This window comes from Aptenodytes patagonicus, chromosome 2, assembly GCF_965638725.1.
Source record: "Aptenodytes patagonicus chromosome 2, bAptPat1.pri.cur, whole genome shotgun sequence".
NCBI classification, from domain to species: Eukaryota; Metazoa; Chordata; class Aves; order Sphenisciformes; family Spheniscidae; genus Aptenodytes; species Aptenodytes patagonicus.
The window spans coordinates 2,398,842-2,413,214 of NC_134950.1; the positions used below are offsets into that span (position 1 = coordinate 2,398,842).

Here is a 14,373-nt window from a genome sequence, read left to right on the forward strand (position 1 = left end):
AAATCTGACATGGCCATAAATTTCTGCACAAAAAATGTCTTGTTGAAATACCTTTTTTCATCAGAAAAAGAAGGAAATGGAGGGGGAAAAAAAAGTGAATCAGGTCTATTGCCCTGATATAATATCCTCCCATGTGCAAATTTTGTGGGATTAAAACTAGAGCCTTGGATTACCCAGAGCCATAGGAGAGCATCGTATGGGAACTGTGGATACCTCATATAGATAGCTGAAAGCGTACAGCAGGCAATGAGGGCAGAGGCCATACCATGCACCCTCAGGAAACTCTTCATATGCTGACTCTTCTCCCGTGGTAAATATCAGTAATTTGAGACCGCTGGCCTCTGTGAGAAAGAATGGTAAATTGTTTTGCATCTGCTAAAGTGGTCATATTTCTGCAGTCTGCCATTTAGCACAGAGCAGATGATATGAGGTACCTTATTCTCTAGTAGGATGTGCTATTTTCCAATAAATATATGTAGGACAACATTTGAATTTTAAATCCTTGGAAGATGTATCCTGGCAGGCATGGTAAACCTCTGGCAGGGTGATACCATTTTTCAGCGCATACATATGTAGCAGATACTTGACATTTCCAAGATGCATTTCAAGGACAGTGTAAATCACTCAGGAGCTGAAGTGTTGTAAATTTATGCTGGTGTTCGGCCATTGCCTTATAGCCACTTTTATTCATACAGACTAGGGCTTTGGGCTGTTGGCCAAAGAAAACGAGCAGGAAGAGCTGGTTATGACATTTTAGGGTAGTTTAAACAGTCTTTCCAGGCCTGCCTGGAAAATTAGGGTGAGTGGTTGTTCAGTGCCTCAGTCCTTACCTCTGAGGGTCATGGTGTGTTACCGTGTGGAAAAATTAGACCTCTGCTAAGATCAAATAGAAAGCTAGGTGCTATCTGCCTTTTGTTGGAAGCAATAACGATGACTCCTGATGACTCATGGAGCTGCAAATTGTATTTCATTGCATCAATCTAAGCCAATGTGACCCATTTAGACTTAGTTTAGCAAACGGGCAAGATTATTTTATAAATCCTCTTGTGTGAGGAATTTATAACTTGACGTTTACACTGAAGTTTGGAAATGCCCAACCCTAAGCCATTTTAAACTTCACTCCGGAAGAACTGCCATAGTTTTCCTTCCCCTTAACATCCACAGCTGTGCCTATAGAAAGCCTGAGGGTCTTTTGTTCGTGGAATGAGACTCACTTAAAACTCTCCAAGTACATGGAATTAGAACAGGCAAAATTCTTTTTTATGCTGAAAGCAATTTCACCCAAAATTTGGCTTTTAATTAGGAAATAAACCTTTATACATTACCAGAATACTCCTCCTTTTTTCTTTTTTGTGCTTCTCAGTATGTTGTATTGATTATTTTTAGTCAGAACTTATAGTGATAAAAGAGGGTTACGCTTATTAAAGTGCTAAAAATAAAAGCATACTGTGAAACCTAAAGGGGACCATTTTGGTTACTACCAAGTGGTAGCGTTTTAAAATTCTCATTCACAAGCTCACTTTCCTGTCTTTCATGCCGTTTTACTGAAAATGCTGCCTTGTGAAACCAGTCCATTGTTGCCACTATAAAGACTCAGGTCATACGGGTGATTCCTTGATATGTTAGGACAGAAACCCCACTCTAGCCACTGTCACTCCAGTAATTTCACATATAAGACTCCTGTTGGTCATTAGCAGGGCTTGATCTCAGAAGACAGGTAAATAGATAGGGTTGAAAGACACCTCTTGGGGTCATCTTGATTTCATAGAATCATAGAATCATAGAATCATTAAGGTTGGAAAAGACCTCTAAGATTGTCAAGTCCAACCGTCAACCCAACACCACCATGGCCACTAAACCATGTCCCTAAGTGCCTCATCTACACGTCTTTTAAATACCTCCAGGGATGGGGACTCCACCACTTCCCTGGGCAGCCCGTTCCAATGCTTAACCACTCTTTCAGTAAAGAAATTTTTCCTTACATCCAATCTAAACCTCCCCTGGCACAACTTGAGGCCATTTCCTCTTGTCCTATCGCTTGTTACTTGGGAGAAGAGACCGACTCCCACCTCGCTACAACCTCCTCTCAGGGAGTTGTAGAGAGCGATGAGGTCTCCCCTCAGCCTCCTCTTCTCCAGGCTAAACAAGCCCAGTTCCCTCAGCCGCTCCTCAGAAGACTTGTGCTCCAGACCCCTCACCAGCCTCGTTGCCCTTCTCTGGACACGCTCCAGCACCTCCATGTCTTCCTTGTAGTGATGGGCCCAAAACTGAACACAGTATTTGAGGTGCGGCCTCACCAGTGCCAAGTACAGGGGCACGATCACTTCCCTACTCCTGCTGGCCACACGATTTCTGATACAGGCCAGGATGCTATTGGCCTTCTTGGCCGCCTGCGCACACTGCCGGCTCATGTTCAGCCGGCTGTCAACCAGCACCCCCAGGTCCTTTTCCGACAGGCAGCTTTCCAGCCACTCTTCCCCAAGCCTGTAGCGCTGCATGGGTTGTTGTGGCCGAAGTGCAGGACCCGGCACTTGTCCTTGTTGAACCTCATACAATTGGCCTTGGCCCATCAATCCAGCCTGTCCAGGTCCCTCTGTCTCTGTGTGACAAGTGTGTCATAAAATCAGATCAAATTACATCTAAAAGCTGGTTAGCTCTGCCACCTTCACTACTCCTATTGAAAGGATGTGCTTTAGCCGGAAAATTAGAAATCTTTTCCTAATTCCTTGGTGCATTTGTTTGCAACCACCATCTGCTTTGGTGCAGCCCTGTCCCTCAGTTTAATAAAATGGCGATAACATCACCTTAAGGTTTTTGCTTGTTCTCAAACTGTACCATAAATTTGTCATCACAGACTGAGGACAGAAATTTGTTGTGGGATTCAGGCTCCTTGGAAAATCCCAGACCCAGGGCTGGGTTATCTCACTTATTTGGGAAGAGAGTCACTGTCCCTTCATACCAAAGCCAAAGGAGAAAGGAAAAGGCAGACCCCTCCAGCAGGTTTTTTCAGTCTACCTAGGATCCTACCCCCCCTCTGGAAATACTTGCCTTTCCGTCCCCAAGCAAGGTACCTTGGCAAGGAGCCTGAAAGTGAGCAAGATGAAGCTGTGAACCATCACTAGCATTCAGCAAAGATGCACTGAAATAGCTGTGAATGACACATTCATCATTAACTTATTAACATCATTGACTTATTACTTTCTTCCTTGTGATTTGACACAAATCCTCTTTTCCTCCCTTGCTTTCCTGTGTTGATCAGCAGAAATATCTAGTTAAATTGTGTTACATATTTATGTCTCATTTTTATAGAGTTTTAGAGCTGGTTTTGTGTTTTTTTGTTTGTTTTAGTTTTTCCCCTGTGTCCCAGGATTACAAGTTGCTACAAAAAAAAATTTTAAATGGGAGGTTTGCTTATTCCAAGGCTGGTATTCCCTTGTTAGGAGAACAAGTGAGCAGAAACAGTGCCACCAGGGTCCAGCCTCCTCCTGTAACATCACGTCAACTCATACAGGACGTGTAGCACACGTCCATCCTACTTGTGAAAGCCTGTGCTGGGAAAAATGTAAATGGTGTTTGCAAAACATGGTGCGTAACATATGATTAGCCCATTCCATGCAGCGCTAAGAGGGCATTCACAGTGTTTAATTTTATTTAACTAGGGCCCCCTGCAGGCAGCGGAAAGTGCTAGCTTCCTCTGGAGGGTGGAAGTGCTAAGCTCCTGTTGTGATTTCCCCCTGCCCCAAGAGGAGCACAGAGAGATTACTCTTCTTTTAGTAGGATATCTTTCATAAATTTCTTCTCTGTAGCTCTTCTCTGTCTAAAGGATTAATTTTCTGAGGGCAATCAGCCTTTAAGAGGCATTGAGTAGTGAAGGGTGTCTGGACTAAGATCCTGAGAAACATCAGATACGTGAGCAAGTTCTGTTACTTTGATTAGGTGATTGTCAGAGTTCAGCACACTCCCTCCACCCCTTCCAAATTTCCCAAATCCCCCCATCCCTTCCAAATCCCATCACAAAGTAGCTTAATACATGGAGGTGCTTTCCTATGTAAAGTTGTATTTTGTAACCCAAAAACATGGTCAGACTTTGCGCTTCTAAAATCAACAGGTGTCCCAGCAGGATATATTCTTAGTTCTGGTTCAATTTTTTACCTAATCTTTTCTTCTTTTCTCCCCATCCTAACATGTGTCACAGCTTGGCTGTAGGAAAGCTGTGGCATGTTGGAGCTTTGAGTGCTCAGGAGCTGAATTTCAGTTGGTGCAAACCGGTGTTGTCCCAGTTCTTATGGACTTCCACAGAACGGATAAACATTTTTTTTAGGCAAAACCAATCTGGTTAACTATGCATCATGTAGTCATGCTTAACCATGGAAGTAAATACTTGTCAACAACTAGGCAACTAAGAATTTGTCACCTTGGGTGAGTGACAAGTTATTCTGGCTGATGCATCCTGTCTCTGTTAACGACGTATTAACTCTTTTGGTTTCTCTGCCTTTTGCCTTGTTGTTTTCATGTGCACAGAGGTTCATATACACAGTGCTGGAAATTGGATCGGGGCTTGTAGTTGCCAATTACGCAGCACTGTCCTAACATGCAAACAGAGAAAGCAAGCACTACCCTGTCCTACAGAGCCAATCTAGCCCATAGATCTACCACTTTTCCGCTATTTCTCAATTCTAACCAGGAAACATCAAATATCCCTCTACTGCTACTCCTATAAAATATGTAGAATGACCAATTACTGATTTGTGGGTCAGCCTCAATGTCCGGCTGGAAAGACATCAGGGCCAGCCCTGGAGTTGGGACATCTATTCTTTGTAAACAGAAGTGTGGTACCAATTGTTAGTGACGGCACTTGTGGTATCACCTATCACCTATGTGGTAGTAGGGTTTCCCTTGTAAACTCACCTAGGACCTCATTATTATTAAGTGACCACTTGAAATCTGTTTGAGGTAGACCCTGGGTAGATCCACTCACGTGGCAAAAATGCTGCTCACTGCAGTGTGCTGTTGTGCCATTCATGTTTCTGTTCATCATTTTTGGTAATGCAACACCATTTTTTTTCTACTGGTATCGAAAAGAAAAATCTGACACTTTCCCAGAAATGCCTTCAGCTCAATACAACACTGGAAGTAAACTCTTCAAGGCTGTCACACTGATGTGTGCGTGTGTGTGGATGCAGCTCTTCTAAGGCTCTGTAGAAGAAAATTTGATATTTCTTCACAGACAGTTGAGTTCCTTAGAAGCCTTTTGATCTCTTCCTGCTGAGTCCTGAATGCAAGGAAGGCATTTGGGCAGAGGTCAGTGATGCCAACCAAGGTCCGTGGTGTTAATGTCTTAATAAAAATGGTTTGAGAAGTGTTGGATATAACCAATAAAATTATGCTATATTAATCTATAAAAGTGCCAGCCATGTAGGTTTTCTTCTTGTGTACTACAGCACGCATAATCTAAAATAAAAGGAATGGAAAACCAACTCTCCCAGGTGTAATAGAAGACTTTTAACAGGTTTCCAAGTGTTAAGCTGAAGTTTTTTTATTCCATGGTTCTGTTGGTTTGCGGTTTCTTTGTTCTTTTGTTTTGTTTTGAAGTTGAGTTATCAGAAATACATAATTACATTAACAGACTTGCGACACTGTTTCACTTAAAAGTGGCAAAATCTGAACACAACCACTTTCCACAGTTTATCTGCAAACCCTCATTTCTTTACCCATCACAAAAGTGACTAGACTAATTAATGTTCTTTCCTTCAAAAACAAAAGAATAAATTACATCTTCTGTGGCATGTCTTAATCCAACTCCTAATACCATCAGTTGAAGAATTTCCATTAATTTTATTAAGGATTAGAGAAATCCCTGGAACGTTATTCTCAAATTTCTACCTGTAGTTGAATTCCTCCTGACCATTTTCATATACTCCGTGGTGTAATATCTGCTTGGAAACACACAGAAGCAGACCAAGTGCACATACTCTTCCATTGTGGCCAGAAATTATTGGCTGTACATCTCAGGGGACAAGTTGGTCAAGATTTCCAAGTGCTGGGAACACAAACCCTTATTTTCAGGATTTATACCATAGGTGTCTTGCTTTCTAAGCACAGCTCTGGAGTCAAAGTTAATACTTGTCTTTGATGGAAGCGGGGAGCTGCCAGCTGCAATGTGTAGCTGATAATCTCTCTTTTCTAGTCTCATTTTGATTCCTCATGGTTACTGCAGCTTCCCCCAACGTCAGACCTAGCAATCTAGGGTAAGATTCTTCTCCCTTAATTTTAGGTACCGGCAATGTGCCTCAGTCTGAGCCATGTGTACAGACCTCCCTTGCAGCTTGGAAATGTGATCCAGGAGTTTAGGTTGTGATTCGTCTAATCTGCTCAGCAGCAGGCAGCTGCTGTAGAGTGGGATGAATTGCACACTGTGGACTTGCTCTCTCTTGACTGCGATAGTGTCCGAGGTCACTTGCTCAAGTACAGACACCTGGGGATGGTCAATAACCCACATGTACTCAGATCAATCTTATCCCTGAGCCCTAATAATGAGATAATTTCAGATACAATCTGCCATGTCCCTTCTGTAATTTAACTGTAATCTAGTAAATTTACCAGTCTTGAGCTGCTTTCCTTTGAATTCCATATCAGTCTTCCCACTGGTTTCAGTGGGAATGGGATGAGCTGCTAACCTCCATCCTGTCTGGGGACACATGGAGAGCTGTCAGTCATGCTGCCTCTGATTGATGGCTTAGGTGTTCATCAAAATGGGTGGCGTTCCTATTTCCCTGTAGTAACTTGCAAACAAGAGGCTGCTCATCTCTTTATGCCCATGAGTAAATTGCTGAATTGCTGTTGGTATGAAGTCTTTGTTTTAGGTTTGTACCCTGTAATTATCTTCTATTATCTTGATTTGCAGATAGTATTGAAGCCAACATTGAGACTGCATCTTCTAATGTAGAATCAGCCAATGAGCAGTTGGCAAAAGCCAGTCAGCACCAAGTAAGTGGGCCTAAAAAACCCTACGGATACATTCAGTAATAGTATTTAAAATAAAGAGAACACTTGGCGGCTGTGAACCACATGGCACATGGGCTGCGTTGGATTTGTGCTACCTGGAAAGATGATAAAGCATACTCTGAGTAAGAGCTAAACTTTTTTCTTATATATATGATTAAATTACTGTAGCATCAACACTTTGCATTAGAGTAGTCATTAAGAGATCTGCATATTAAAGAGACATTTCCCAGTAGGAAACTCAACAATTAGCTACTGTTGTTCTTGGAAAGACGTCATAAAAAGTGCATCATTTAAGTGTATATGTGCTTCTTATTAGAGTGTTTCCCTATAATCAGGCAACAGTGCTTTTCAAAAACAACTGAGTTGTCAAAAGACATGATGTGGTTGGTGAATAATGGCTATGGGAATGGTGTTCAGCACATTTTAAAGGCAATTTGAGGGTAGGGTTTTTTTGTTTTTTTTTTCTTTTTCTTCACTGGAGCAAGAATAAAACACACACACACAAAAACATTAATCTTTTTGAAAATAGCTTGACCGGAAAGAACTCTTTGATGGTTATAGTTAGTACTTTCTAGGGATGAAGGGGGGTGGGGTGGGGGGGCGAACAAAGAAAAAAATGTTATTGTTTGCATTGGATTGACAGAACAAAAGCTGTTAGTTTCCTTTTTTCCTCAATCATAAATTGGTTCGTTGAAGTCCAAAGTGAGTTTCACGTAGCTGGAGTCTTGTTATGACAAAATGTAGCTGAGGTCCATGCGAGTACATAGTGCCTTCTTGTCAGTCCTTGGACACAATGAATTCTGAAGTTCTGGGGCAAACCTCCAGACCAAAGGAGTAAAAGCCACAGGCATTTTACTCCACTGAAAAGGAGTAATGTGATTTTAAAATTATCTACAGCTCATTTTCTGGTGAAACATACTTTGCCAATTGTGGGTAATAAGAACAACTTTTGTAGAACTTTGATATTGCAGAAACTAAGTGTGGTCTTCAGCTACGTTTTGGTTTTAAAGGCATATATATTCAGGATAATGTGTGTCACCCTGCATGTAATCCTGCATTTGCTTTGAAAATAGCCTGTTGCATTTTTACTGCATGAAGTCTAAAATGAGACTAGAATAAATTTAATACTTGGCAGTAGAGCCGATCGCAAAGCTGCAAATGAGTTAATGACAATTTTGGCTAAGAAGGTCAAAGAGTAGTCAGGCAGAAAATGAATGCAGCACAGTGTAAAGGATCTGCTTTCTTTAGCCAGCGGGAGCTGCTGAAATAGCTTGCCCGGTTAAGAGGTCCTTTATTCCTCAAATATGTTGATCAAGATGAAGATATAGCCAGTTTTAGCGAGTCAACCACTCCTAAGGACATAAATGTGTACGGTCTGATATTTATGAGAAAACACTTCAGTGTCCCTTGCCCTTGAAACAAGCCTGTATAGACAAATATCACTTAGAAAAATTCTGCTGCCAAAGAAAATGTGCAATCCAGATCTCATGTAGAGGACAGGTACCTATCCTGTACACTACTGGATGAGGATCACTAGACAAACGTGTGCAACCCCAGCTTGCTCTCTGTCACCTCTTTCATGAAGTTCCCTGAGGTATGGACAGAAAATGAGGTGAAATTTTTGCGACTTCGATTGCTGGCCTGCTGTCTGGGGTTTGTCAAATGGCACGTGACACCTCCCCTGTTATGTGCTGTGATATCTGCTCATCTTACATCTAAAAATACATTGTTTCCATAACGTGACAAGAAGGGTCCTGGTCACACAGCCCTCAAGGCCTTTTGTAGGAAGCAATGTTGGTGCCACTTGCGCACATATGGATAATGCAGTGCGAGTATAGGTCATCCTTCCAGGTTGCATGTGTGGTTTTGGCTGCTTTAGAAATATCTAGGATGGATTTGGGAGAATGATCAGCCAGATGGCTTTGTGGGTGAACTGCTTTCAAGGGAGCTGCCATAGTTTTACACACTTAAAATTCCCTCTGTACTCTTCTGTGCTGCTCAGTGATCAAAAGCACAGTTTTTTAAACCTTACTGAGTAGTTTTCCTTCTTTTGTTAAACTGCCAATTCATTAATGTATTTGGCTGTTACCTACGACCTCTAGTACAGTGTGACTGTCCTGTAAATGCAGATTGGCTTACATACATTTGTTATTTATTCCTATTTATGTTTATATATGTATATAAATATGTGTGTGTGTATGTAGTATTTTTATGAGTATATCGAGAAATGTATACATAAATTGAGAAATCAGAAATGTCAACATCGCTGAAACATTCAAGCTTAAGACCTACTGTAGACCTCAATGAAGAGATTTCTGCCAGGAATAAAGATTAAATGACTGGTTATTTAACATAATGTTTGCATATAATGCAAGGCAGTCACTTCAACAATACAACTTGGAGCACCAGTCTCAACCTGTACATTAACATAACAAAACATCAATAAATAGGTTTTCTTTAACTGGTACAAAATAAGGCATTTAGGTTCCCTGAAATGATAGAAATGTTTAAACAAATGTAAATATCTTCTTGCTGAGCTCCTTTGTCTGCATTTTAAATTTTGTAAGGTGCTCCTTCATCTTGAGATGTGCGTGCTAACAGTAGTGTTTTATTACTTTGTGTGAATTCTCATGTCCCCCATCTAAACTCTTCACCCACTCACAAAATACCCCAACGACTCCCCCCCCAAACCATAAAACAATAATAAAGAACATATGAGGGAAATACATGGTAAGTAAGGTAGTGGTGGCCAACTTTCAGGCTGGACAAGGCTGTGGGGTGGCTCAGTGCAACCCACAGCCAGCCCCTGCTCTCAGCCCAGGGAAGGGAGCAGTTGGTGGCTGTGCAAATGTTCTGCTTCCCTCCTCTCTGTTCCCTGCCATCTCCTACCCCACGGGCCTGCACATCTTCCCCCTTTTCAGTGGACGCGTACATGCAGGCTGCATCATGAGGTAGGTGTAACTCTTCGCTGGTCACCATACAGAGATGAGATACCAAACTGCAACCCTTGTGTGTCTCCTGAGGAAGCTTGTCTCAACAAAGGGTTGGGCACTGTTGTTATAGGAGGCAGGATCAGACAACTCAGGAAAGTAGATGGTCTCAATTTATCATTACGCTCTTGACCTTAGATGCCACAGGAGGTCCCTGAGTCCACACTGGGTACCGTAATTGGCAGCTACATTATTGCCTGTAGTCCCTCTTGTCATCTGTAGACTTCACCCCCTGACAGTAACGCTTCCCTGCTTTGCCAAGTAAATTCACTAAGGCCTCTGTGGCGGTCAGATATTACAGAGACTCTATGGACCATATAGAAAAATAGCAATACCCGTTATGCCTATCCATGATGTAGAAAAAGTTTATCTTATGTTATATTCACTTTATTTCCATAAAATTTTCCGTGCCATTGTAAATCATTGTATATGTTCTGATATCAGCACTGCTTGATTTATATTGGGTGAGAGGTACTTGCTATATCTGTGCTGCAATAGAGAATGTGGTAGATGAACTTGTAATTAATCATGAGCAAAAAAGATATTACATTCCAGAGGCATAAAAGGTTTAGTGGGAGCTGTCAGAGCTTTGGAAGAAATACTTTTTTTTTTTATTTATTAGCAGATTTTTTTCCCCTCATTTTAAATTATTATCATTACAGAATAATTGTTTGTGCTTAAACTTATTTTTACTACAGGTAACAGTTAAGCTGGGCCACTGCATTATCTGTAGGAACATACAGGGTCAAAATGCAGATGAAAGCATAAATGTTGGATGTTGATACCAGGAGTAGAGGAACAGAGGCCTGTTTCCATATGAAACCCCTCTTGGTCACAGAAACTTGATAATTTTACTTTGTTGTCCTACTTTTCACAAGAAAATTCAAGTTTAAAAAACAACTGAGAGGCAAACAAATCTGGCAGAGAGAAGCCAGAAGTAATCTCCTGCAGTAAACTTGCTTCAGTGCCTTTCTTTTCTGTGAGGGTCTCCTATCTCTTGGACCTAAAGCAGAACTGACGACCCTTGCCATTTAATACCAATGGCCCAGATTTGTCTCCTGAAATGTCACTGTCCATGCCCCTAGAGAAAATGATTTATCCCACATACCTTTTAACATGGGTCAAATTGCTCTCTGGAAGATAGGGATTTATTGGACCAAATATGAGTGTGTTTGGTGGAGACACGTATGTCTGAGTTAAGTGTCTGGACTCCTTTTATACCAACCAGGAGGAGGAATTGCTTCCAGCACACATCTTGTCTCATCTCACAGGAGATGTCTGACATAGGTCTGTTGACTGCCCCTCTGGAGACGCCTGTTCTCTCCTTTGTCTATAAAGTCCGGATGATAGCAATTGCATCGCAAACATTTCAAGGGAAAATGAATCCCATGCCTATCACCTATCCCTTTTTTGGAAAAAAGGGGAGATCTAAACACCTGATGATCTCAGTAGCCACCTTAGAGATTAGCTTAGGTGAGCTGAACATCTCACAGAGGGGCTGGCTGTGACGAGATGAGCAGTTTTACTTTGCTCAGTTTGTTCATGGCTTCCTGCAGGTGGATTGAGAGGAAGAAAAAGAAACAAACGCAGACTCCGCGGATACATATTAAACCAGTTACTCTTTTTGACGCGAAGTTTGGCCTAAGTTCAGCTTGGCCGCACTGACTGAAGGACTCTGTGTGCTGACTGTTGAAGCTAATTTGTTTTGGAAGAGCTGCTTGTGTTACTCTGATTAATGCTGGTTGCTTTCCTTCCCTATATCCTCCGTGGAAGTCAAGCTAATTTGGATTCACTGGCATCGCAAAGGCAAGCAACAGTTCAGTGACCCACTTGTGTAGTCTAAGAACAATGAGGTTTTTTTCCTGTAAAGAAGCAATTCCTGGGTCTGGCTTTCAGGGATACACAGAGGGGCGCTTTGAAGGCTGGAGCTTTAAGGAAAAAAGTTTCATAAATCTGTGACATTTCCAGAGAGATCTTATTGCCTGGGGACCACCAATAAAGGGCTGGCTTCAACATTTGCACAAATAACTCATTAGTATTTTAAAAACGAAAGAAAATTTGAGTTTCAAAAATCACCTTCTCAGTCTCTGAAATTTCCTGACATGCTATCCTCTTAAAGCACTTGCTACTTATAAATACTGTAATAATGAAGATTGTCTTCTCCTCTTCCCTGTGGGTATGCCCGAAGATCCTGACTTACACTGCCGTTAAATCATTTAAAGGCTAATAGATTTAAAACTACAGTGTACAGCCAGTTAGCACCACAATACGATGGGATTGCGCCGCAAAGCCGCGGTGGACTGGCGTGGCTGGAATATCTCGATGCAAACGCAGCTTCATCGCTACTTAATGTCTTAGGACAAGAAGCTAGATGCTTGTAAGGCAGATTTGGGACCAAGATGTGATGACAATCTACTGCTAACTATAAGATGCAGCGTTGTGTTGCTGTGGCTTAGCTGTCTGTCACCAGTGTGAGCGTGGCTGAGTTTGTTTCTTCTTTGGGTAATTAACACTTGGAAGATTTATTCGGGGGATTATGAAGCTATTCTTTCTTCTGGCAGTTTCTGCCTGTGAGTGTGATGGGAGCTGAATTAAAGCTGCAATGGGAACTCAGAGCTCTGTAAGGACTCCAAGCAAAAGCCATTACTGAAGTGACTGTGTAATTACACAACTGAGCCTTAATCCCCCTCTTCAGCAGCAGAAGGAAACTTTGCCGCCATCCAGAGTCCTCACGATTCCGTGCCGTGATCTTCAGTTAGTAAAGGAAGTCCTCCCCAAATTGGCTGAATCTCTCAAAAAACAACCAATTTGCAGTCCCTTTCTGCTTTCTGTTTCTCAGTCTGCAGCAACACACACCAGCCTAGTTCAGAAACCTCTGCCTGGGCTTCCCACTCAGAACTGATTTCTTCAACTTCAAAGCAATTTCTCCTCCGTAGCACTTGTTTTCCTTCCACCCCTTCCCTCTCCCATTAAGCCATATCTTTTCATTTTCACTCTCAATTCCAGTCTCTCAGTCCTCCCCTGTGGATGCATGGCTGCCAGCAACACTGCTGCTTCAAACAGTCCATTCCCTTGTAATGATCCCACTAATTTGCTTGCCCCAGGTTGCTCAAAACCTACCACAGAGGGATGTTTGCCTGTATCACCCGTCAGATGTGCCCCCACATGGTCTGTACTGCTATGGAGCCTTGAAGCAACTCCTTGCTGCATGCATGCCTGTCCTGGTTTCGGCTGGGATAGAGTTAATTTTCTTCCTAGCAGCTGGTACAGTGCTGTGTGATTTAGGATGAGAATAATGTTGATAACACACTGATGTTTTAGTTGTTACTAAGTAGTTCTTACACGACATCAAGGACTTTTCAGCTTCTCATGCTCTACTGACTGAGAAGGCCGGAGATACACAAGAAGCTGGGAGGGGGCACAGCCAGGACAGCGGGTGGTGAGCAATTGCATTGTGCATCACTTGCTTTGTATATTCCTTTTATTATTATTATTATTATTATTATTATTATTATTATTATTATTATTACTACTACTACTACTACTACTACTACTACTACTATTTTATTTTATATCAATTATTAAACTGTTCTTATCTCAACCCATGAGTTTTCTCACTTTTACTCTTCCGATTCTCTCCCCCATTCTGCCGGGGGGGAGTGGGCGAGCGGCTGTGTGGGGCTCGGTTGCCAGCTGGGGTTAAACCACAATACAGCCCCTACTTTCAGGGTCCTTTTGTCTTGGCAGTGTGCTGCAGCCAGTGAGCAAGGCTGTCTGGGGCAGTGCTTTGAACAATTAAATTGTTTCGCCCTTTACCTTCCCTCGACAAATAGGCAGCAGCAGCAGCAGCAGCAGGTGGTTGGGATAAAACTTGTGCTTCCTTTTTTCCTTGCTCCGTTGGCTCCCGATGAAAGTCAGGGTGAGTTTTCAGATTTAAGAGTGGTTTATTTTGAAGCAACTTCTGTTTGTGTGTGTTTTTTTACTGTATTTTAATGCAGCCCATTTGAAAAACAGCTGCTTACCATAGGAAATGGTGTTCAAGTCAGCGGCAGTCCAAGTGATAAATGAGCTGTGTGAATGCAGCAACTTAACCTCAGTGAGGTCTGAGCCATGACATTTATTTAAACCTATCTTTTTTTCCATAAGTGATGGATCTGTGTGATCAAATATTTATTGGGAAAGGGTTTGTTTAGAGCTTTTAGATGTCATGCAGTTGGGTGCTCTTGCATGTGAAGGTAAAATCTTTCAGGCTATTTGTAATCACAGCTGAACATCTCTTCAATTGTACCGTCAAAGAGAGTTGACTCAGCCAGGTGGTAGCTTAATCTTTCTTTCTTTTATTGTAAACCATGCCCCGTAGGATTTTTGGAAGAAAAAA

General features: G+C 42.0%; 1 protein-coding gene across 8 annotated transcripts in view; it reads left to right on the forward strand.

The window, feature by feature from the left end:
• TSNARE1 (t-SNARE domain containing 1) overlaps nt 1–14,373 on the forward strand; it is a 530,096-nt gene that overhangs the window by 328,317 nt on the left and 187,406 nt on the right. For 7 of the 8 annotated variants that reach the window (XM_076329011.1, XM_076329017.1, XM_076329013.1 and 4 more), the window contains one exon: nt 6,905–6,987. The exons of the other annotated variant lie outside the window; for it this stretch is intronic. In XM_076329011.1, coding sequence (XP_076185126.1) covers nt 6,905–6,987 — 83 coding nt within the window. The remainder of the gene's footprint in view (nt 1–6,904; nt 6,988–14,373) is intronic. 8 annotated transcript variants of the gene reach the window in all.